General features: G+C 34.4%; 1 protein-coding gene across 2 annotated transcripts; it reads left to right on the forward strand.

Annotated features, from left to right (window-relative positions):
- The first annotated feature begins 3,411 nt into the window (after positions 1–3,411).
- On the forward strand, positions 3,412–22,755 carry LOC106664795 (T-box transcription factor TBX3-like). Of its 2 annotated transcripts, none has more exons than XM_014390788.2 (5): positions 3,412–3,499; positions 6,736–6,879; positions 21,752–22,025; positions 22,095–22,232; positions 22,303–22,755. In XM_014390788.2, coding segments are annotated over exons 1-5 (933 nt in total). In that variant the 5' UTR covers positions 3,412–3,497; the 3' UTR covers positions 22,678–22,755. The 2 variants fall into 2 exon arrangements, with proteins under 2 accessions (XP_014246274.1, XP_014246275.1); XM_014390789.2 differs by lacking the exon at positions 3,412–3,499 and adding an exon at positions 6,465–6,574.
- Positions 22,756–24,989: the final 2,234 nt, after the last annotated feature.

A 24,989-nucleotide genomic window follows, 5' to 3' on the forward strand; every position in this document is an offset into this window, starting at 1 on the left:
GAGACCTTTGGCCCCTTGAAAATGTAACAACTTTAAACACGTCCCATTGTTGTTAAAAGCCCTTTCCAGATCATAGGTCAATATTTAGGTGAATATTTTTTGCACACCTGCCAAAACGTAAGAAAATAAGAAAGAGCGTAGTAGTATAAAAAGACTGAATGAAAAACCGAGGCGATAACAACAAAAGAAAAGTATTATTTATATAGAAAAATCACACTATTGACAATTGGTTATTAGTAAGGGCTTTTCGTTGGATTTTAATTAGTGTGCACTTTGGAATGACATCGGCCGACTTTCACTGCGCCTGTTTACTCGAGCCGGGTGTAGTAATTGCTTATTTAAAGTTGGCTAATTATTTCTCGCATTTTTCTTTCGGCCGATTTAATTTTAGTTGGAGTTGGCAATATGTTGCCCTTTTGCGAAAGTGGTCGCACTTACGAAACCGTGTAAAAACAGGAAGGACGCCGATTTCTTAGTGGGTACAAAAAATTTTTTGAGAAACCTCTGCGAATGTAATTCGTAAATCTTCAGTAGCAACAAAATGAAAATACTATTTGTCTGAGCCTAGATCATCTAAAAAATATTTTACTTCACTAAAAGAAAATCAGCAAGCAGCTCATTTTGATATAAACTGCACATTAAAAAAAAAAATTAAAAAACCACCGGGTTTTTGCTCGAAAAAATGGCCAACTTTAGAAATGCATATGTTCTCAGACTTTAGGTCATAGACCTTCGCTAACTATCATTTTTTAAGAGAATGGGAAAACTAGGCATACGCACGTTACACAATCTAATTTATCGAGCAAATTTAAAATTTATAATCACATCGTATAGTCTGATCTGATCATTATCAAGAAGATTAATTAATCTTTACGTAAGGTATTGGTTGAGATAAAAAAACGTCACTGTCACGAGCGGATTCGAACCCACGATCTTCGGCTAAATACGCCGCTGCTCTACCACTTGAGCTATCGTGACTTCGATCTACTTACTTCCCATCTCAACCCAACCTTTCCAATTTTCCCTCCTTTTTGCTATTTTTGATCTCAACCAATGCCTAATGTAAAGATTAATTAATTGAAAAAAGCTATTCGGTCAATCGGACCACGAACTCTAATGAATTATAAAGACGTATTTATAAATGGGCATACTTCTTCCACAATTTGTGTTACTACAGGGGCCCCACTGGGCTCAATGCTGGGGCCACTGTTATTTAACGTTTTCATCGATGGCTTAGTCAGTAGAGTTGAGGTTGGCAATCTATCCGCAGATAGTGCCAGTATCATTACAGTTGGTTCAAGTACGACTGAACTTAATATAAACTTGAAAGAGTTGTGCCATCAAATAAAACGATAATTTTGAATCCCTACTCTTGGAGTAGGTCTGGTTTTTTGGAGGAATAGTACTGCCATTATTAAGGTCTTTACAACCCCCCAAAAATTTTTTTTGCATTATGAGTGGTGTTGAAATAAGGCACTCTTGCCGTCAGCTTTTTGTAAATATCAAAATAATAACACAAAGCTGTATTTGCATTTATAGAATTGTCATTTTTATTATAAAAAAAACTCAAATTTTTTCGCTATTAATTTGACAATTCATTCTTATAATACCCACTTCCAAGAATGGATTTACACCAGGTCATAATAATGGAACTTACATTTTTAATGTTTTGCCTGCTTGTATCAAAACGATTAATAATTTACCCCGTTTTAAAAGTTTTGAAAATACATTTACAGGGAAAATCAAGTTCTTAGTTCTTCAAACCTGTGGATACTTTATTGTGATAATTTTATAATTATTTTTAAGTCTAAGTTTGTTAAATTAACTTCCAGTTGTATAAGCGCTTGAAAGATACATTTTCAACAAAAATCGTATGATGATCTAAATGAAGTTTTTAGTTCTTCAAGTCCATGATAACTTATTATGGTAATTTTATAATTATTTTTAAGTCTACGTTTGTTAAATTAATTTCCAGTTTTAAAAGGGCCTGGAAGATACATTTACAGAGAAAAACGTATGATGATCTAAATGAAGTTCTTAGATCTTCAAGGCCATGAATTGTGATAAATTTTAAGTCTTCATGCAACGAATAATAGAACAATAAATAATTCTATTCTATTAAGATGATTGTATATCTGGGATTTTGATAATTTTATAATTATTTTTAAGTCTAAGTTTATTAAATTAATTTCCAGTTTTAAAAGGGCGTGGAAGGTACATTTACAGGGAAAATCGTATTATGATCTAAATGAAGTTCTTTGTTCTTCAAAACTGTGGATACTTTATTGTGATAATTTTATAATTATTTTTAAGTCTAAGTTTGTTAAATTCATTTCCAGTTTTAAAAGGGCTTTGAAGATTCGTTTATAGGGAAAATCGTATATGATCAAAATCAAGTTCTTAGTTCTTCAAGTCCATGATATCTTGTCACAATTTTGTTTTTATTTTTAATTGTATTAATTTAATTTCCAGTTTTAAAAGGGCTTCATTTACAGAGAAAATCGTTTTATTATCTAAATGAAATTTTTAGCTCTTGAAGGCCATGATACCTTATTGTGATAATTTTGTAATTATTTTTAAGTCTAAGTTTGTTCAATTAATTTCCAGTTTTAAAATGGCTTTGAAGATAAATTTACAGAGAATATAGTATTATGTCTAAATGCAGTTTTTAGTTTTTCAAGGCAGTGATCCCTTATTGTGATAATTTTGTAATTATTTTCAAGTCTAATCGTATTAATTTAATTCCCAGTTTTAAAAGTGCTTTGAAGTTGCAGTTACAGGGAAAATCGTATTACGATCTACAAGAAGTTCTTATTCTTGAAGGCCATGATACTTTGTTGCGATAATTTTATAATTATTTTTAAGTCTTTGTTAAATTATCTTTCAGTTTTATAAGGGCTTGGAAGATACATTTTCAGGAAAAATCCTAGGATGATCTAAATGAAGTTCTTAGTTCTTCAAGGCCATGAATTGTGATAATTTTGTAATAATTTTTAAAGTCTACATACAATGTATAATAGGACAATAAATGATTCTATTCTATTAAGATGAATGCATATCTGGGATTATGCTTAATATGTATAGTTTTGAGTAAAAAACGAATATCAAGTAAAGAATTAACTTTTGTGTAGGGATGTTCCATGAGATTTAACGGCACCACGTATAAAAGGAGCTTTCCGATTCGATTTCAACGGTCGAAAAAGGCAGAACGCCATTTCACAGCATCCATCTTGTCGTCAATCCTCCCACCTGGGTCCTAGGAACGGCGGCTCACCTGGCGCCATGGCGTCCGGAGCGAAAAACACCCCTGCGGGCGCATCCTGGTGGGGCGGAAAAGGGCGTTTCCACCCCGTCCAATAGAGGGGCGAACGGGCAGGGGCTGTTTTTAAACCTTTCTCACTCTTCAGTTTGCAAACAGTCTCTCTCGGATGTGTGAACAGTTAGTTGTGTGGATTTCTTTACTTCTGTGACCGCTTAGACCGAAACCGAAAACTAAAATGTAAGTACAGTCTGTTTATATTTATCAACGTGACTTGTTACTTTTTATAACTTATATTTATACTAGCTTTTCTTTACTTGACTTATTTCAAAAAATTTCATAAAAAATAACATTCTAGACAAATTTTACAATTTCTTTAAGATTTTTCACCGTTTCTTCTTGTATAACTGTTCATTTCTTGTTAATGTAGTTTAAAAAATAAAATTTAGCACTTAATTTTTGATTTTTGTATAGCAAGACAAAATATTTGCTGGTTTTTTTACTATCTCTTATTCCTTTTTCATCTTACTATTTCGTAGCAAATTTAGTTTAATTATTAATTCACTTTTTCGATTAGTATTTTTTTCATCTGATAAAACTTAAACAAGTAAAAACACAATTTCAGACCTTAATTTTATAAAATGCAATATTGCAAAAAAAATATCGAAAATCGATAAAGAATCGAAAATTTGTCTAAAATCTTTCCAAATCAAAATGCCTGCATGCATAATTTTAAGTAAATGTAAACTAGTTTTTAGTTTGTCCCACTTTGGCAAAATATACAATTTTTTTTAAGTTTTATTTTTAAATAGGAAAATTTGATTTATTTGAGTAGGAAAGAGAAAGAGAAAAAAAGACTTTTATTTACAGCAATTATATTGACAACAATATAAAAAAGTATATACCCATGGACAAAGTCCATGTCGGAGGTCGTTGCAGAAAGAAACAAGAATACATGTACAATGGCGACTTAATAGTGCTAACAAAAATTATAACTGTAAAAAAATGAATATACAAATTAACTTACACTAAAGGATAAAATTAAAGTTAATACGAATAAAAAATGAACAAAAATGTAAAGAAAAAATAGAAAAAACAAGATTGGTTATGAACTGAACATTGGTTATGAATAACACCGGCAACGATACAATTGAGCAAAATATGGAAAACGAATGACATTAGATTAAGTGAAATTAACCGAAACAATTTAGCAAAATATAAGAAATATCCCACCGATCCTTACTTAAAAATAAACAATTAAATCTATGCAGAAAACAAAAACCATTAAGTTACAAATTCCTGTACTAATTCATATCTGTAAATCCAGACGTGCCGGGAAAAATAGAACAGTTCTTGAGGGGTATTTTGTATCAAGGTATATCTAGGCAAATAGAAACTGCCCAAATAGAGTCGACGGATTTCATCCAGGATTGAACACTCAGCTAGAAAATGAGTAATATTTTCGATCGCACCTGAGTTGCAGAGAATGCAAAATACCAAAACCTCCCCTAAACCACCGAGCCGAATTCAGACGTTGTAGCTCGTACCGCATTTTAAACAACCAAATCAAATCATTTATAACAGTTTAAATTATCTTTGTAAAAATCTAATAAGGCAACAGAATGATTAAGTCCTTTACATAACGATAAAAGTGGAGATGAATGAATTTTCAAATAGCAACTCTCACTCTGAATTTTGTAAATTTTATTTGTAAGAAGTGATTCACACTAAAATATTTTGTAAAGAAGGAGAAAACATTATTTCATATTTTTAGAACAGCGCATGCCAGTGAGCTAAACCGAAACAATTTATTTTCAATAAAAACGAATGAAAACTGTAACTTCACAGTGTAAATAAAATGGAGTTAACATGAGGTTTCTAAGTAAATTAAATAATTTGGCGTGGATGCTGGTGGGCGAAAGACAACAAAAAAAAATTTCCAGGAAAATTACAAATTTCTGAAGATTGAGTTAAATCGTTCTATAAATTTTCCTTAGTCTCAACTTTTGTATAAACTTGGTTTGAACCGTATCAAATATGAAAAAAACGCATAACAACTTTGGAAAAACTCTATAATTGAAAGGTGAATAAATAAGCAAACAATACTGTAAGATCCAAAATACTGCGAAATTTTTGGATGTGTTGACTAATAAATAATTTTCATTGGTACCTGAGGCTGATTTTCTAAGTTTTACATGTATGCACATTATCCATGACCACATGGTCATTGTTAACTCCAGCAGTCCAAAATCTTATCAATTTTATGCAATTGGTAAATAAATTTTATATATAAGAGGGGCACAAAAACTTTTAGTCAAGTCTTAACAGCTGGGTCAATTTAGCACCCAACGCATACAGTTCCAAATCATTCGAGCTCACGTTCATTCTTAAATACTTCATACTTCATCCGTAAGTATACCGTTCATTCAATTAGAGTGGTGGAGTAGTTGATGTCTCTCCATCACCCTTTACACATATTACACAACCGACGTGGTAGTCGATATTGCACCATCGATAACCATCACACTTTCACGCTAATAAATACATTCATTGTCTAAACAAGCTAGGTATACACAACTATTATTACTATATACAATAGAAAAGCCCCGTTTCCTCAAAGAATCTCAATTCTCATATCGGATGGTATTCCTACACGCTCTCTATATAGAGCCAAGGAATTGCACCCTTCAATTAGGCGAGAGCAATGCCTGGGACACTCGGGCTTTGGACCCCAAATAAGTGTCCGGGTGTCAACCTCGCATGGCCTATTCTTAATCGGATGAGGATGACCCTTCTTTTACGTGTCAGATCCTCCGAGTGCCCCTATCTTAGTGGTGTTTTTTTATATAAAAAATGTGTGAATATCCAAATCATCCAACAATGGCTGAAAATCTTGGCCTTATTGTTTTTATATTTGCCTCAGGTAAATAAAAGATAAACATGTATATTAAATTTTTCGGTATACGAAAATAGAATACAAAAAGAGAGGCCAGCATTCATCTTTCTCGGTCATCGCGGTCCGCCCATTCTCGCTTTGACTTTTGGCCGAGTTTCTCCATTTTACGCCTTCAATAATGACATTTCTTAATCGGGCCTATATCAAGCTGATTTTATTTATACACACTGTTAAATAATCCTCGGGAATGTTTGGACATTTAAATAGGATTACGTTTATCTTTGAGAATCTCGTTGTTTTCGTCAAACATCCTCGGCGATTAGTGACACCGATTTGCTTGTCTTTCGAAATCAGTTCGGCTCTGGACTTTGTCGATACATTACGACATGCAATGAACCAGGAAAGGTTCTCACAGCTAGGTAAATATTTATTGAACAGTATAAAAATAATACGTGATAAATTTTACTCCGAAATTTTACATCACTTTCTTTGCTTATCGAACGAAGATGGCGAATTTTAAAAGTTTATTAGGATAGGGTATTGTTTTGCGGTGTAATAACATTTATTTTAACTATTTCAGGAACAACGCGCATTCGGATGTGAAAATGGAACGGGAGGTGTTCCATCCCGAGATGAACAACGTCCAGGTGGAGTTGAAGAACGTCGACCTATGGAAACAATTTCACAAAGAGGGGACGGAGATGATAATCACCAAATCTGGCAGGTGAGCGAAAAAACATTTGCACAATTATGGTTTAGTTCTAAATAGGGAAGCTTCAAAATAGAAAATATTCTAAAGGAAATCACATAAACTACACAAAAATCATACAACCCCTATATTTTTTATTTATATGGCATTTCACATATTTACTTTTGAAACAATTTTATTCAATCCGAATGAATTGAAGAATCAATAATAGCTAAAATCACTTTATTATATATATATAAAAAAACATTTACAGCGAATTTTACAAATTTGTACATTATACATCACTACATGGTCAATGGTAAACTCAAAAACTTAGAAATTTTAAGCAATATCTTCTTGATACAAAAAAATGCGCGCAAGTAGTACAAGGTTTTCCTTCTTTTTGCACCTTGATAATTTATTCGTAGCTATTTAAATTGCAAATAGTACTGAATATGGCAATTATCTTTTCGGGTGTTTGAGAACTTGCTAATTAATTCCGAATTTATTTTAATTATAAGAATGAAAGGGTTTTGTTTCCCACTGTAAAACACGCATTGTTTTCTCGTTTCGACACCGGATAGTAATTTAATAGTTAAAATCCAATTGAAATTGTTATCGATCTTTTCTTTTTATTTGTTTCACTCATTCATTCTTATTCTCGTTTCTTCTCTTTAATTAAGATTTCACAACTTGTCATTGAGGGTTTTTCAAATATTTTTGTCCTCATTGATTTACATTCGCACCCTAACAATGCCAACAAGTTTTTCTTAGTCATTCATTTAACTTTTAAATTGTTATTTCTTACGGTGTAATTTTTTTCAAACTTGTACTAACAATTAGCGAAAATTCGTTATTTTTTAACATGGTGCTGACTTTTACTTTTAAACTTTGCAATTGCAAGATTGTTGTCGATGAAACGTCTGCATAACTAACCTTCTTTTGCTCTCTTTCTTACCTATTCTTTCTGTCACACTTTTTCTTTATTACTTTGTGTTTATTTATTTCTTACTCTTTTTCGCTGGCTCCCTTCTCTCTCTATCTATGTCTCTACTTCTTTATTAATGTCCCACTATCTTTCTGTGTTTCTCACACACTCTCGTATTTTCTATCTATCTGTACATCTACCCTTCTATATATCAATATATCTCTACTTCTTTATTTATGTCCTACTATCTATTTTTCTCTCTCGCTGTTTCCTTATATATTCCCCCTTCTCTTTTGCTCTAATTATCTATCATTCTTTATCTCTACTTCTTTATTTATGTACCTCTACCTCTCTCTCTCTCCCTCTCTCTCTCTCTCTCTCTCTCTCTCTCCTCTCTGTTTCTTTATATATTCCCCTTTTTCTCTTTCTCTGACTCTCTCTATCTATTAATCTATATCTCTACTTCTTCATTTATGACCCACTATCTCTCTCCCTCTCTCTCTCTCTCTCTCCCTCTCTCTCTCTCTCTCTCTCTCTCTCTCTCGCTCTCTCTCTCCCTCTCCCTCTCTCTTCTCCTCCTCCTCTTCCTACTCCTCCAACCACCTTTTTCTTACTTTGTACGTGTCTAAAAAAGAATGTATATACGTATCATCTTATTTATATACTACTTTATCAACGTATTATTTATTAATTAAATATCTATATTCAAATATTTTCCCTCTCTCTCTCTCTCTCTCTCTCTCTCTCTCTCTCTCTTTCGTCCATTTCCTCTGTTTATTTTATTACTTATTCATTTTTTAGTAATTCTTTCTCACACTCCTATTCTTATTAGTACTCTTTCGGTTTATATTCTTCAGTCTGTTTGCTCTTTGTTTTATTCCCTGTCGCTCTTTGCCTATTTAGTTTCAAATCATCCCTCACTGTTTCCATCACTCATCCTCTTTCTACCTCGGTTTTTAGCTTTGTTTCTCTTTGTCGATATTTCTTCTACTATTATTTCAGAATCGACTGTGTCTTGTGGGTTATGGTTTTCTACCCTAAGCATTGAAACACATCGACCGTTGATTTCTCTTTTGGAAACGTGAATATATTACAATTTTGGTATAAAATTGCATTCTTTTAAAGTCCGAGAATTAAATCTTGTTGATTAAATCTTTATCTTATTTTGTGTTTTTGAAATTTTAATTTAATAAATATGTCGCTTGTTGTTTTCTCTCGTTATCAAAAGACGTATTTAAGTATACCAAAGTATTTATTAAAACAATGTCGCCAAATTTCCGTCAGACCCCGACGTCGGTCGTTTCCGACTCCCCCCCGCAGGTCATAAGGCGTTTGAGACAGGCGTTGTTTCAAACGGCTCCGACGGAAGGATGGGCTCCTTACAAGAAGCAGGAGACTGTTTATAGATGCCGACAAGAGATTAGCCCTGGCAACACGACGGTCATGTGGGATAGTCTAGCCGGCGGCAGTTTTATCGCGCACAACTTAACACTGGCGCAGACACACGCGCGCATACACACACCCCTTCTTTAAGAGGTTTTTTACGACATGATTTTTATTTATTTACACGTATAGGGGCCAGGCCGCTTCGCAACAGAGCCAGACGTCCAAAAATTACGCCAGCCTCCCATTAAAATTTAAGTAGTTGATGATAAAACACTATATACAAAAACGCTTGTAAACTTAACCTAGAAATATTAAAAAAACTGACCTTTAACGTAGCTTCAATTTTCTAATTTGTATTATTTTAATCTGATATAATATAAATTTATCGTGCCGATAATAATTATCAACCTCTAGAAACAGAAACTTATGACTCCCCAATTTTTATGTTCATTTATGTATAAAAATACTCTAACTAGAAAAAGAGGAAAAGCACAACCATTTTTCCTGAAAATTAAAGTGGAAGCTTTGATTTTTTTTTTCAATTTCACTAAGGTGTAATATTCTACACAGATGGTTCTTGCTGTGGTACATTTCTGGTCCGCATAATCTCGCTGTTTGCTTTAATTAAAAGAAAGTTTTATACAAAATGTAAACCTAGACGAATTCCTTCAGGAATTGCCAAAAATCCTTCGGTTTTTCTTTTCTCTGAGTGATATTCTTGAGAAAAAAGAAGATATGGTTCTCACTTAACTGAATGTTTTTCAGTGCGCTTTGGAATAAAATATGTAACAATTTTGTGGCCTGAGAAACAAAATTTACTTATTTTCGAACGCACATTCTTTTTGGCTCACGATGGTTAACGATCAACCATGAACACCTTAGCCTGGTCTGCATATCCTGAATTGCAAAAAATATCTGGGATTTGGTAACCTCTGATTTCTTGAGAAGAAAAGGATCTACGTCCAACATTACTAATATTTAGATGAAACGTAACATTTCTGTGACGGTGAGATACAAAATTTACCTCTAATCAAACGTTGATCCAAGGCTGGTTCACCTTGGTCCGCATATTCTCGCTGTTTACGTTACTTAAATAATAAATTACATGACTTTGCCGTCTTCATTAATCAAGTTTTTTTAAAATATAATAAAAAGGTAGACTACTTCCTTCCTGAATTGCAAAAAATTTCTGGGATTTTGTAACTTCTGATTTTTTGAGAAGAATAAGATCTACGTCCAAGATTATTAACATTTAGATGAAACGTAACATTTCTGTTGAGATACAAAATTTACCTTTAATCAACCTTGATCCAAGTTTAGCTTGGTCCGCATATTCTCGCGGTTTACATTACTTAAATAATAAAATACTTGACTTTGATGTTTTCAATAGTCAGGTTTCACTAAGTAAAAGCGTATACGAATTCCTTCAGGGATTGCTAAAAATCTTTGGGATTTTTTATCGTCTGATTCCCTGAGGGATGCGTCAGAGTTTATTTGCCTCTGGAAGAAAATATCAAATTTTTGAGGCAGTGAGAAACAAAATTTACGTCTAATCGCTGATCATATCTGGCTTAGGATGGTCGATGATCCACCCTGATCTTCTTTCGTTGTTTAAGCTCTAATTCTAGTTTGCAGCATCTATTAGCCTTGGTTGTAGTTCTTAATATTAACCTAAAAATTTCAAAATATTTTACAAATAATAAACCAATTGTCTCAATTTTTTTAAATACTTTTGTTCCTCATATAGTAGAAAAATTTAAAAATTTTGCTTACGTTTGCTTTTTCTTATTCTCTCTGTTTGTTTTATTATCTAGATTCAAATCCTTAAGTTTCTTGTCTAGGTTATTCAAGTTCACATCAAAAAGCTTCAAAATTTTCAAGCAAATTTCAACTAAGATCCTTTGATAATATTTAAAAACCATTAGGTTTTTATCCTTAGTCCTACTGATTCCTCATATGAAAAACAAAAATATTTTGATATTTTTATAATTAGAAGGTTGTAAATCCAATTTAAAAATTTCACGACGTTATATTTTAATGAGCTTATTCTCGCTGTTATTTATTTTTATTTTATTTTTTTTTTTTTACTATAAAGTGGCAAATCTTGACGTTTGTTGTCTCTGTAATTTAAGTTTCATATCCAAAGGATCAAATCCTTCAAGTGACTCTAAACTAAGACAAGTTTCTTTAGAAATTCTTAAAAATCCTTGGGATTTTGCTTCATCGTACTCGTGCAAAGTTCGCTGAGAAATTTACGTATCACATCTGGTATTCTAACTGTTTGTTTTAGTTACAAAGACAAAGTTTGATATTTTTAATCTTTTTAAGTTCCATTTTTTTATAACAAATTGCTCAAAACTTTTAGTTTAATTTTGTTCAGAAATTTCTATAAGTCCTTGGATTTGTGCTTACCCCACTGATTTCTCATATAAAGATTACACAAAATCCTGATCATTGAAATTGATATCTATTAGGAATATAGAATTTGACTGTTGACCTATGTACTTTTGAACCAACCTTTGTCAAAGAGCAACAGTCATATTTAGACAATGTGTTGACTGTCGTACCGGTGCCGGCCACGCCAGGTAGCCCCCCCCCCCCCGTCATGGTTGACACCGTCCGCAAGATGTGCTATATTTTATAGGTAGAATGGAAAAATTTTACACCAAGTGTAAAGTTAGAGGCAGGTAATTAGTGGACCTAGCTGTCGACAGGGCACCACGTGGGAGGCGCCAAGAAAATGCGACTGACGGTTCGGCCCCACCCGAAAACTACCCTACTGACGACTGGGCCCATTAACAAATGTTTACTTTTTAACACCGGGCCCTTTTCCGCACCGCCTCGATAACCGAGATATAGTAAAGTTACTTTGGGAAGGAAGCGACATACTTCTGTTTAAGCAGAAACTAGCACTTAACACGCCCGACTATTCTAAGTATGCCGAGATTGCGCACGCACAGGTTGATACTTCCTCTTGAGATGATTTGATCTCTTTAGTCAGTAGCTCGTCTTATCATTTTTTAACTATATTTTTTGGATTATTAATCGATGGAAAGTCGATCGGGTCCGGCTAATCATTTATTTGATGTTAGTTCCAATATCAAAACTAATTTTCCCCTGTTACTTTGAAATTTAATATTTATTTCAATGTTAAACAAGCAAATTTAAGATAAAAGTGTACAGTTTATATAGAAATTAAACTATTTGCTATTTAAAGGCGATGCCATGACAGAAGTGAAGGCTCTTACACTTTCTATTTGCCATTCAATATTTACTGCATATAATCTAGTTTAAAAAGTGTTTATTACATAATTTTTATATATAATCTGTACATAGAGAATACATCATTTACAGATAGAGTGAGTTCTCTTATTACAGATCGCTATATAGTGTTGTATAAATATAGCAATTTCCAGTCAAATGATTTTTTTTTTCAAGCAAATGAAACTGACGACCCTATGAAATGACCTGTAGAGCACCTGATGGTGGGAATATTAATTCAACCATCATAAAATTATTGATAGTACGTACTACAATGTTATTAATTTATTCCTGTAGATAATGATTATCCTTAAACCTTAAGTTTCATTTTCTTCGAAAAAAAAGTTTCAGTTACTTGAAGAAAGTTTTCAATTGTTCGAAAAAAGTTTCAATTGCTTGAAGATAGGTTTCAATTGTTTCAAAAAAAGGTTTCATTTGCTTGGAAAAAAGTTTCAATTGTTTTATGAAGGGTTTCAATTGTCTGAAAAAAAGTTTCATTTACTTGGGAAAAGGTTTCATTTGTTAAAAAAAAGTTTCAATTGCTTAGAAAAAAGTTTCAATTGCTTGAAGAAAGGTTTCAATTGTTTGAAAAAAAGGTTTCGTTTGCTTGGAAAAAAGTTTCAATTGTTTTATGAAGGGTTTCAATTGTCTGAAAAAAAGTTTCATTTACCTGGGAAAAGGTTTCATTTGTTAAAAAAAAGTTTCAATTGCTTAGAAAAAAGTTTCAATTGCTTGAAGAAAGGTTTCAATTGTTTGAAAACAAGGTTTCATTTACTTGGAAAAAAGTTTCTAGTTTAGAAAAACATCTTTTTCATTTTTTGCGACGTTTCAACTTTTATTCGGGTCATCTTCAGTGCCTGGGTAAATTACAAAACGTACGTTGACTGGAAAATATACAATTTAAGATGTAAATATAAATTCTGAACCAAGTTTTTCACACTCTCATAAAATAAGGTGCTATTTCTATTTCTATCTGCTGTTTTTATAAGATTGTGACAGGGTTGGGGGCCGCGGCAAATCTGGAAAATTTCCTTTGATCATAGGCGGTTATATTTAACTCAAAGGAAATCGAGAATGGGGATTTTTTTAATTCGATATTTGATTTGGTATTCAATATTGGAAAGGAAGTAATTATTAAGGACGATAAAGAAAGAAAGAAAAATATAAAAATAAGGTTTAATAGTTTATTTGTTTCTTGATGTTGACGTAGGTACAGTATTTGTTCTGTAATTAATGTTATGTTTGTCTAATTTAAACCATTTCTAGAAAGTTGCGTTTGTATTTGTTTTTTTTCGTGTTTGATAGTTGTGTTTTGTCGAAATCAAAATTATGATATTTTTCAAAGTGGTGTGTGTGATCAATGTGTGATTGGTTTTTGATGTACAGTCCTAGATTTTTTTCTAGATATTTCAATGTAATTCTAATCTATGTTGTTGGACAGTTCATGCAATTGATTTTCTAAATTACATCGGATTTGTAGGATGTCAGTGTTGGGTCTTTGACTTTGGAAAAAAGTGTGTGTACAACGGAAAAAATGTGTTCTGAGGAGAGAAATTTCGTAATTTGTACGAAAATGTCTGCACGAATGGAATGGACATGTATATTCCTTTATCTTTGTATGATTGCGTTGATGATGTGTGGTCTACTGTAGAGGATCTCGTTTTGTATAGTGCTGGGTTATAATTGTTTATGATTCTGTTGATTCTGTTTTTATGGTAGTTGTTGTTATGCAAGATTTGTCAGTACGTTTGAATATTTTTTATATGAAAGGATTCATGACTTTGAGATGTGATTCTGTGTATTGATCCTTTACCCGTGTTTAATATTGTGTGTAGGAGGTCAGTGTTCATTGGTTTTTGGTACCAATCTGTAATGAGTGTGTCATCTGTTTGTCTTATTACGGGTGTGTCTAGAAATGGTATTTTGTTTTCTCTTTCGACTTCGTGTGTGAATTGTACAAATATAACCCTGAACCAATGAAGACAACAATAATCTGAAACCTCTCTAACAGACCAAAATAGCTAAATTGATCGGAATTGACCAAAACACAGATTTATTTAGAAAAAGTTAAAATAAAATTTATAAAAATAGTATAATAGTATGATTTATAATAGGTTGGGAAATATGGAAATTTTTATTCATAAATACTTACTTGGGTCCGACTGACATCGTTTTTTATTACTGTTAAAACTTATGACATGGTTCAATTATTTGTTTAGGGTTTGTTGTATTGAGAATGTATTTTTTTAAATTATCTAAATCAATTGATCAATAAGAATTTATTAGTTTTATTCATTAATTGACTTCCAGTCTTATATTTCACATACGTGAAAATATGACATGTACTCGAAGGGTTGTTTAAACCCTGGTAGTGCAAAGGGCGGTGGCAAAGGGCGAGGCGCCGCCCTGGCCGGCTGTTATTGTCTTAGGGCCCGGCGCCCGTTTTCCATTTTCAAACAAGGGCGATCACTTTAGCCAGTTTATAGCTGGTGAGTTTCGGCCGACCGCAAAATCTCCTTTTTCACCATTGTGCGATTACCTTACCCTCGGCTGATCGCATTCTCGTAGGCGGGGGCCTTTTTACGTGGCGGAAAATTTAGGGATGCGACGCATAACGCCGCTCTTTTAACGCCCCTTGTCGCAAATCCACCTTGGAAAATCGTCGCTTTGTCCCGTGATTGCTCGCCCTGAAGAAAATGCGAAGTGTTTTCGCCAGTGTCCTCGCCCCGGGCTTTTACAGCATCATCGACAAATTATCCTCGCTCAGATCACTTTCATTTAAACTAAAACTAATCTTAACAATAAACATTAAATAAACCCACCAAAAATGAACACAACAAAAAAATGTATGTTTCTTAGCAATATATTGTTTCATAATTTGTTGAATTCGTGAGGCCAAGAATGAGGTAGTTTAGAAAAAACCTTTTTCATTTTTTTGTCGTTGTTTCGACCTTTATTCGGGTCATCTTCAGAGCCTGGGTAAATTACAAAACATGTTGATTGGAAAAAATTCAATTTAAAGTGTAAATATAAATTTTGAACAAAGTATTTCATAGACTTCAACGCCAATCAAAGAAAATTTCCCAGATTTACCGCGTCCCTCACTCTCTCGCAATCATAAAAAAATCAGAATACAAATTCACGTTCCAAATAAAAACAATATGACACCACAAGAATAGCACTACAGTCTATGTGAGTGTGAAATACTCGGTTCAAAATTGCTATTTACATCTTAAATCGTATTTTTTTCCAATGAACATGTGTTTTGTAATTTACCCTAGCTCTGAAGATGACCTGAGTACAGGTCGAAACGTCGGGAAAAAATGAAAAAGGTGTTTTTCTAAACTACCTCATTCTTGGCCGTTCTTCACGATTTCAACCAATTACAAAAAATAATAAATCAAACAAAATCAAAATTATAGAAAAAGCCAATGGTTGGATTAATCGTAATATGTACAAATATCAGAAACTTCGTAAAAATTTTAGAAGAGGTTCTTTTTATAGAAAATTAATTATGCAGAAATTATCTTAATTTAATATATATTTTGGTGGAAAGTTCATATGTGGTTTAATGTTTTGTAAATTGCAAAATGAAAAAAATTGTTTGTTTATTGGACAACTCTGAAGATGGTAAACCAAAGTAGAAATTCTTTTTTTCACTTCGATTAAGTTTGCTTTATTTCCATTCAAATATCAAAACAAAAATTTTGAAAATTATTTTGTTACTCATCAAACCCCTCAAATTTACCTAAAAATCCAATGGATCTTCATTTATCAGAATAAATACAAATTTTTATTAAAAAATAGATTAAAAAAATAGCTTAAGATTTCGAAAAAAAACAGTACAATTTAGCTTATTCAAACTTTTAATTTTTTTCAGATATATCAAAATTGTATGACTTTTTCTCATTTTTTTCTCTCTTCGCTTTTTTCGCATGAGTATGTTTTATTCATTATTGTACGAATAGTTTTTAAAATTAATTTTTGTACAAGTGCGATTTTAATTTGTTTCTATGGACATACAAATATTACGAACTTTGGTCGTTTCCGATTATTATGACCTGACTTTCCTTGGAGCTTTGGTTTCTCACAATCTTCAGTGATGAAATTTCATACAAAACCGTGGTAATAAGATAAATATACCGGGCGCATAATAGAAATATATTTAAATACAAATCCCAAGATGAAATGTAGATTGGTATTTCTTGATCATTTTGATGTCCCTATTCTTCCTGATTTGGTTCTCGCAATCTTCAGTGATGAAATTTGGTAATAAGATATATATAGCGGGCCGATAATAAAAATATATATAAATACAAATCCCCAGAAAATATGTAGTTCGGTATTTTTTGATCATTTTGATCTCCATATCCTTGCTGGTTTGGTTTCTCGCAATCTTCAGTGATGAACTTTTACACAGAACAATATAAATAATATAAAAAATATAACAATAACAAACAAACTCCGGGCGCGCAATATAAATGAGTACAAATAGAAATTTCCAGATTGATTCCGATCATTTCGATCTGTCTATCTTGCCGCTTTGTCTCCTCGCATTCTTCAGTGATATAATTTCGTAAAAAAAAATTAATAAAATAAATACACCGAGCGCATAATATAAATGCTTGTAAATATAAAGTTCAGGTATATGTAATTTGGTCGTTTCCGTTCTTTTTGAACTTGGTGCTTTACCTACTCGCAATCTTCAGTGATGGAATTTTACTCAAAACAATAGTAATAAGAACACAAACGCATGATGATCATAGTGCATAATATAATTTATATAAATAAAAATCCGCAGGGAAACAGCTCGGCTTGATTCATTTCTGGTCCGTCTGATCTCGCTATTATGCCAAAAAGGGTCTCAATTCAAAAGTCACTCTTGTATGCAAATAAAATTTTTAATAATTGTCAGTTCTATCTTACGACATAACATAATTTATTGTGAAAATGGATAATTTTTTTCAAAATTTTTACTCTTAACAATGACGATCCTAGTGGCTAGGAACAACCTTTTAAATCTAGTCTGCCACTTATTATGAATAATAATGATTTTTCCTTACATGCATTGCTATAGTTTCTATAATTAGTACATTAAAGTAACTTTAACTCGAATAAAACGAAATATTTTTGCACAATTTTTGGCTGTTAAATGTCCTTAAGTTAATCTAGACAGTTTAGATACAATATTTGTTCAAAATTGATAAATTTTATAATCGATACCAATTATGACTTAGTAACACCCTTTCTACAATTAAAATTAAACGATTCACGCGAAAAACATCTTCAAGTCCGACTTAAAAGCCGACTTAGAAAGCGTAGGCATTTAAAAGGTTGAAAGTAACCAATTTACTTATATTTCAGAACCGTTATAACAGTTATTCATAATTAATTTGAGGGAAAACAAAATTATATATATTGCTACCCTTTATACGACCCTCTCTCAATCTATTCCTGTATAATTTTATCCCTCTTCTCACTCCTTCCTTCGCTCATCCGCTCATTTTCTTTTTTTACCCACCTCCAACCTCTGTTTCTGTCTGTCTGTCTCTTTTTGCCTGTCTCTCTCTCTCTCTCTCTCTCTCTCTCTCTCTCTCTCTCTCTCTCTCTCTCTCTCTCATTCTCTCTCTCTTTTTCTTTATATTTTTCTCGTTCGAGATGGTCCGCTTTTTCTCGCTATCTCTAGTCGAGTTCTCCGTAGTTCACAAGTTTTGTAGCTCCGTTGGATCAGAACGAAATCGGTATTTGTCGCCGGCGTCACACTTTTTACACCCGATCGCGAAAATCTGGCGTGTCCGATGCCACACAGTCCCCCCGGTAAAAGGGTGCAATAAATAAGACAGGGGGTGGGTGGGAGTGGTCGGCCACGATTTGCCCGAGACGGGGATGATTTTGTATGTTTTCAGCCCCGGCGGACCCACTCTCTCTTGTCTCCAAAGCTTTTAACTCAGGTCTAGCGCAGGCGAGCTTAGCCCAAGTCCCTCCGGACACAGCCTCCGGACAATTAAACATCGAGACTCTTTCATTTCTCTTTTAATCCCATGTAAAATCATTAACGTTTATTTGAAGTCCATTAGCATCAGATATAAAATGGGTTTAAAGAAGAACAATGTTAATAAGTAAGTGTGATTTCTGAAAAAAGTAGTATTCCTAGTTTCTTTTTTTTAATGATTTGTGGTCAACGTGTTGTTTAAATTCGATGTGAGTGAGAAGGAGATAATCACCTCTGGCGATGAGGTGGTCGGGAGCTAATAGAGCCATGCAGAGGACGGGGCTGAATCCCAGGGACCACCTGCCTGGTAATTGGCCGGCTTGCATCACTCCATCCCCTTTCCAAACAGAGTAATTCCTATAATCAAGTGTTGAACAAACATCGTTGATAGATTACCCCCAGGTAACCCCGACACTTCTTATAAATAATTGATGAAGAGGGGCAGCCTTTCCAAACAAGACCAATTCACAACCCTTGTCATCCACTTAACACGCCAACCCGACGGATCTCACGGTCGAGATTGTCTAACGTGTTCATTTTTCCTTTTGTAAGGTAAAATCTTGTCCAACCAGGGGGTGGACAATGATGATTGTGGTGCCCGTCCTGGTCGTTTATTTATAAGATTTCTCCACCGAAGAGGACAATGGTGGTTTGTCTGTTCTCTTGCTCCTTTATTTTTATGTAAGACCATATTAGTTCTTCCTCCTAAATTGTTTATGTATGAAAATTTTCCACCCATAGACAATGATGATCGGGGACGTACTTCCTCGCTGCTCAACTCTTTTTTTATTATTTATTATTTAGAGATCGTGAGATGCGGTCTGGTGTGACGTCAGTTTTCTTTATCGTGCCAACGTTTCGATCTTTATCGAGATCATCTTCAGGACTTTGTGTTGTCTGTATTTCAACAAAAAAGTTCTGATTGATAATCGATGCAAATTTCTTTTCACAGTTGGCGATGTCCTTCATAATACACTTTGCCTGGTGTCCTTATGTATTTGAAACCGTTTATGGAGTCCCATGTCCTTTTTTTTATAAGAGTAATATAAAATATATAAGAATGACTAATGACTTGTTCTCGCTTTTTTATTTACAAGTACTTTCCACCAAGATGTAAAGCTATAATGTCCGTCCGTCGTCAATATTTCGGTATGACACTTGCATTTAGATTAAGTGCGTGATGATGAAAATGGATCGTCTGCCCTCGCTGTTTTTATTTAGAGATTGTACACCGATAGGAGTGACAACAGTGATTGCAGACGTCAGCTCTCTCTAATTATTTTGTATATTTAGAACTTAACAACAGTCTGACAATAAAATTCGTTGTCCATTTGTAATCTCTGATTTATTAAGAGATTGTGCACTGAGAGATTTAAAAATCATGATCGTCGGCATCCGCCCTCTCTACTTATTTTTATTCCTGTACAATTTGCCCATCGAGAATGGGTTGACGATGAAAGTCGTGGTCCGTTTGTACTCGCTGTTTTTATTTAGGTCCACCGAGAGGTTTGACAATGATGACCGTTCAATTCCGCCGTATCTGCTTAATTATATTTTAATAGGACATACCAGACGAGAAGTTTGGCAATAAAAATCGTGGTCCCTTTGTCCTCGCTGTTTTTATAGAGGAATTGTTCGCAGAGAGATTTGACGAAGATGATCGTGTAAGTCAACCTTATCTGCTTAATTGTCTTTGTATAGGACTTAGCATCCGCGATGTATTTGACAATGAAAATCATGGTCCGTTTGTCCTCGCTGTTTTTATTTAGGTCCACCGAGTGGTTGGACAATGGTTACCGTAGAATTCTGCCGTATCTGCTTAATTATCTTTTAATACGACATACCACCGGGATGTTTGGCAATAAAAATCGTGGTCCGTTTGTCCTCGCGGTTTTTGTGTAGGAATTGTTCGCAGAGAGGTTCGACGAATATGATCGTGCAAGTCAACCGTATCTTTTTGTCTTTATGGAGGACAGCATCCGCGATGTTTGACAACGAAAATCGTGGTCCGTTTGTGCTCGCTATTTTTTTTTTTTAGGTTCACCGAGAGGTTTGACAATGATGATCTTCTAAGTTCGCCTTATTTGACTAATTGCCATTCGAGATGTTCGTATTTGTTGATTCTATTTAGGTCCTCCAAGACATGCTAGTCGAGTTGTTTGACAATGAAAATCGTAGTCCGTTTGTCCTCGCTGTTTTTTATCTAGGAATTGTCCACCGAGAGATTTGAAAATTATCGTAGACGTCCGCCCTCTCTGCTCAATTGTATTTAAATAGGACTTACCCAACGTCATATTTGACATGAAAAATCTTGGTCCATTTGTGCAAACTGGTTTTATTCAGGTACACCAAAAGCTTTGACAATGATGATCGTGAAGGCCATCCTTATCAATTATCTCCATGTAGGACTTGCCCTCGAGATAGTTGACATTGAAAATCATGATTCGTTCGTTTGTCTTCTTAATTAGGAATTATTTACCTAGTGGTTCGACTATAATGATCGCGGTCTACCTTCCCTGCTTAATTTTTTATATAGAATTTTCACACCGAATGTTTGGCATATAAAATCGTGGTCCGTTTGTCTTCGTCGTTTTTATATAAAGATAATCTGGAATGTTCCTGGATCATCCATCCTCGCTAATTTAACACAATACCTATCCGCCGGCAGATTTTTCTAAATGATTAGGTATGAAACTTTTATCATGATATATTCGGATAAACGCTTCTGGCCAGAGGAATTAATTACGACCATGGGGTGCCAACAGGAAAGGGCCGGCACATTGAATTTATTAACCTCGCTGCCGCATACCAGATTTTTTCCGAGCCGTTTTTCTCGTCTGGAGGCAATATTCCATCTCGGCTGTTAATGACCTGTTTCGGAGGATAGGCGCCACCTGGTTCGTGTTAACAAGCCTTGATAACACCAGTGCGGTAGGTCGCCCCCTTTCCGCTGCCCCTGGCCACCTATGATAGTTATAAAAGAATTATTGCCTGCGTGCGTCCTCGCCTTGTTTGGCCTAACAAAGAGATTAGGGCTGATGGCCACCAGCTTGGTAAAAACGACAAGTAATTTCCTCCTGATCTATGAAATTACTTGATCGTATCTTGTCAGGTGGAAAAAAAGGCCCAACAGGTTGAAGGATGTCTGTCATCGGATCGTAAAAGAGCACAGCAGGAATGAAAGAAAGCTTTACATACGCTTAACCTAATTTTATTGCAATAATGAATAATTCATTGAATATTTCTATTAGTATTTTTTGTTCTTTATTTATGACTATTTCATTTTATCTTATCGATTAATAGGATATAGTTTAAATTTAATGTTTTTTTTGTGATTTTAGGAGGATGTTTCCTTCATTAAGGCTGAGCCTGAAGGGTTTGCACCCCGACGTGCGTTACTTCGTTCTGTTCGAGCTGACTTTGTCTTCGAACCACCGGTTCAAGTTCATATCGTCCGAATGGGTCACCGGGGGCGGCGCAGAGCCGCAGACCCACGCATCGACGAGGATGCACATCCACCCGGACTCTCCCGCTACCGGTGCTTCCTGGATGGCCCAGGACGTGAGCTTTCACCGCGTGAAACTCACGAACAACACTCTGGACCGTTCCGGAAACGTAAGTTATAAACCTTCACTTGAAAATTTTTTAGAGTGATTGGATTATAAAGGTTATGTTTTTTTACAGCTTGTGCTTACTTCGATGCATAAGTACCAGCCAAGGATACATATAGTAAAAGCTTCGGATATCTTAGCTCTTACTTGGAGTCCGACTCTCACAGTGACATTCCCCGAAACCGAATTTATCGCCGTCACTGCTTATCAAGTAAGTCAATCAAGTTTGCAAAAAAAGCAATCGTTTTAACAACAAGTTCTAACATTTTTTTTTCTGACAGAACCAGAAGATTACCAAGTTGAAAATCGATTACAACCCCTTCGCCAAAGGGTTCCGCGAAAACGGCCAAGCCAGGACGAAGAGGAAAGCCGAAAACTTATCCTTACAGTCGAAAAGGGACTGCAACGAAGTCCAAGAAGTGGAGGATTTGAAACAGACCGGCGACGACAGCGGGGTCTCGGTCACGTCGGATTCACCGGGCCCCAGCGTCCATTCTCCTTCACCACCGGTGCCGCTCATCTCCGATATTCCACCCCCGCCTTTCTACCCCCATTCGCTTTGGCCGTACCCCATTCACTTTCCGCCGACTTATCCATTTGTATTCCCGTCCATTGCGCCCTTTTACCACAATCCGGCGCCATTCACCCACAACTGAATCTTCTTTTAAAGAAAATACCGAGTCACTATTGTAATAAAAAAAGAAAGAAAACAAGACTTGCCAAAGATTAGGGTAAAATATGATAATATTGTATATTATATTGTACATGGACGTAATATATTAATTTATTTATTGTAAAAAAGAGTATATTTTGAATTAAGTAAATTTTATTGCAATCTAAATTGTTTTCTTAAAGTAAATTTTTGTAAAAAGACTACAATCGTAGTCTATCTTTATTTTTAATTTCCTAGAAAGTGGTATTTGATTTAGGTAAATTTTAGACGAAATTCCTTTGTATTAACCGAGTTTATTACTGATTTTTATCACACTTAGTTTTATATGTTTATGTACATATTTGTAAAAATAAATACATATTTAAAATTTAAGCTTCTACGTAGATTTTTGAAATTTCCTTCATTCCTATGTCATTATACATTTTGGTGTAAAATATCGACCAACAAAAGTTTTTTCTTTTATTAATCGATTGCTAAATCAATTGTACAAATATGATTTTCATAATGTTAAATTAATATAGGGTCTGAAGATGACATTAAAATAGGTCGAAAACTTAGCAGTAACAACTGAATTTGCTTTTGACTTCGAAACCATATCTTGATCTTGAATCTAAAGTGTTCTTGACTTAATATTAATTTACAACGATAGAAGGATCACTGATTTTAATGAAACTTGGGTTTTGAGAGCCTAAGAGCCGAGAAAAATCAATATTTTTGGTAACTTAACTAAATTTTTTAAAATGTAGTTTTCTGCCTTATTTGTGGATATATTTCAAGTTCAATATCTGACAGGGCCTTGATGCTATACTTACTCTGCGAGTCTTTAGTGCCGTCTGGGTGACCAAGGGTATTCTTTTGATGGTAATAACCATCCTCCTGATCCTCCCTTGCCCAGCGTTCAATAGCCAGTCTCCACCTGAAAGACGGAGCCATATTTCCCAAGACTTATTTCACTTAATAGTTTTTAAAAGAGGAAGAAGAAATAATTTATTGCATAGTAGCTTTTGCAATTTAAAATAGATGAACTTGTTGGATTACGATTGCTTAGATTGTACAATCTAAACTTTTACTGCAAACTATATTGTAAATCACTAATTTCGTGGTCCTCTTGACCAATTAATATATTACAATTAATTAAGGTTTTTAGTTGAGATAAAAAAGTCAATGGCACGAGCGGGATTCAAAACCACGGTCTTCGGCTTGACACGCCGCTGCTCTACCACTTGAGCTATCGTGACCTCGATCCACTCGGACACCAACTTCCCATCTGAACATCCCATCGATCGAGGTCACGATAGCTCAAGTGGTAGAGCAGCGGCGTATCAAGCCGAAGATCGTGGGTTCGAATCCCGCTCGTGCCATTAACTTTTTTATCTCAACTAAAAACTTTAATTAATTATACTATATTGTAATGTTACAATTTTTCAAAACTTATTGTTAGTAACTGAAATTAACTTACTGCTCTAAATAGCACCAAATTTAACATACTCAAAAATCACTATGATAAACTATAGGTGTCCTCGATGTATGCGAAGTGGAGAATTTATCATTTTGACTGTGAAACATATTTTGGCTGACTGTCTCACTTTGCAACAATTTAGGCGTAGAGTGCGAAGGATTTGTGCTGTGTATATGTAATTTATTAGCGTGAATAGAAGGGTTTATTCCCAATTACCCCGAGGAATATCGAGTACTCTGGGATCCCCAATTACTCCGGGGGATATCTAGTATTCTGAGGTAGTGCGAATGTAATGTATTAGCGTGAATGGCAGGGTTTATTCCCAATTACCCCGAGGAATATCTAGTATTCTGAGGTAGAGTTTATCAATGCACGAATGTAATTTATTTGCGTGAATGGAGAGGTTTATCCTCGATTACGCCGAGGATTAACGAGTGCTCTGGGATCCTCAATTACTCCGGAGTATATGGAGTATTCTCAGGTATTGTGAATGTAGCCGCTTGTGTAAATGAAATTTATTAGCGTGAATGAAGAAATTTATCCTCAATTTCCCTGAGGGATATTAAATATTCTGGGGTTGTTTTAATGATTGTATGAGTTAATTTATTAGCGTGAAAGATTGCTTAACCACAATTACCTCGAGGAATATTAAGTATTCTGGGGTTGTTTGGATGATTGTGTGAGTTAATTTATTAGCGTGAAAGGTAGCTTAATCACAATTACCTCGAGTAGTATCTAGTATTCTGGGGCTGTTTGAATGAATGCGTGAGTTAATTTATTAGCGTGAAAGGTAGTTTAACCACAATTACCTCGAAGAATATGAATACCCTGGGGTA

The sequence above is a fragment of the Cimex lectularius genome, unplaced genomic scaffold, assembly GCF_000648675.2.
Source record: "Cimex lectularius strain Harlan isolate CLEC.00 unplaced genomic scaffold, Clec_2.1 scaffold52, whole genome shotgun sequence".
Taxonomy (NCBI): domain Eukaryota; kingdom Metazoa; phylum Arthropoda; class Insecta; order Hemiptera; family Cimicidae; genus Cimex; species Cimex lectularius.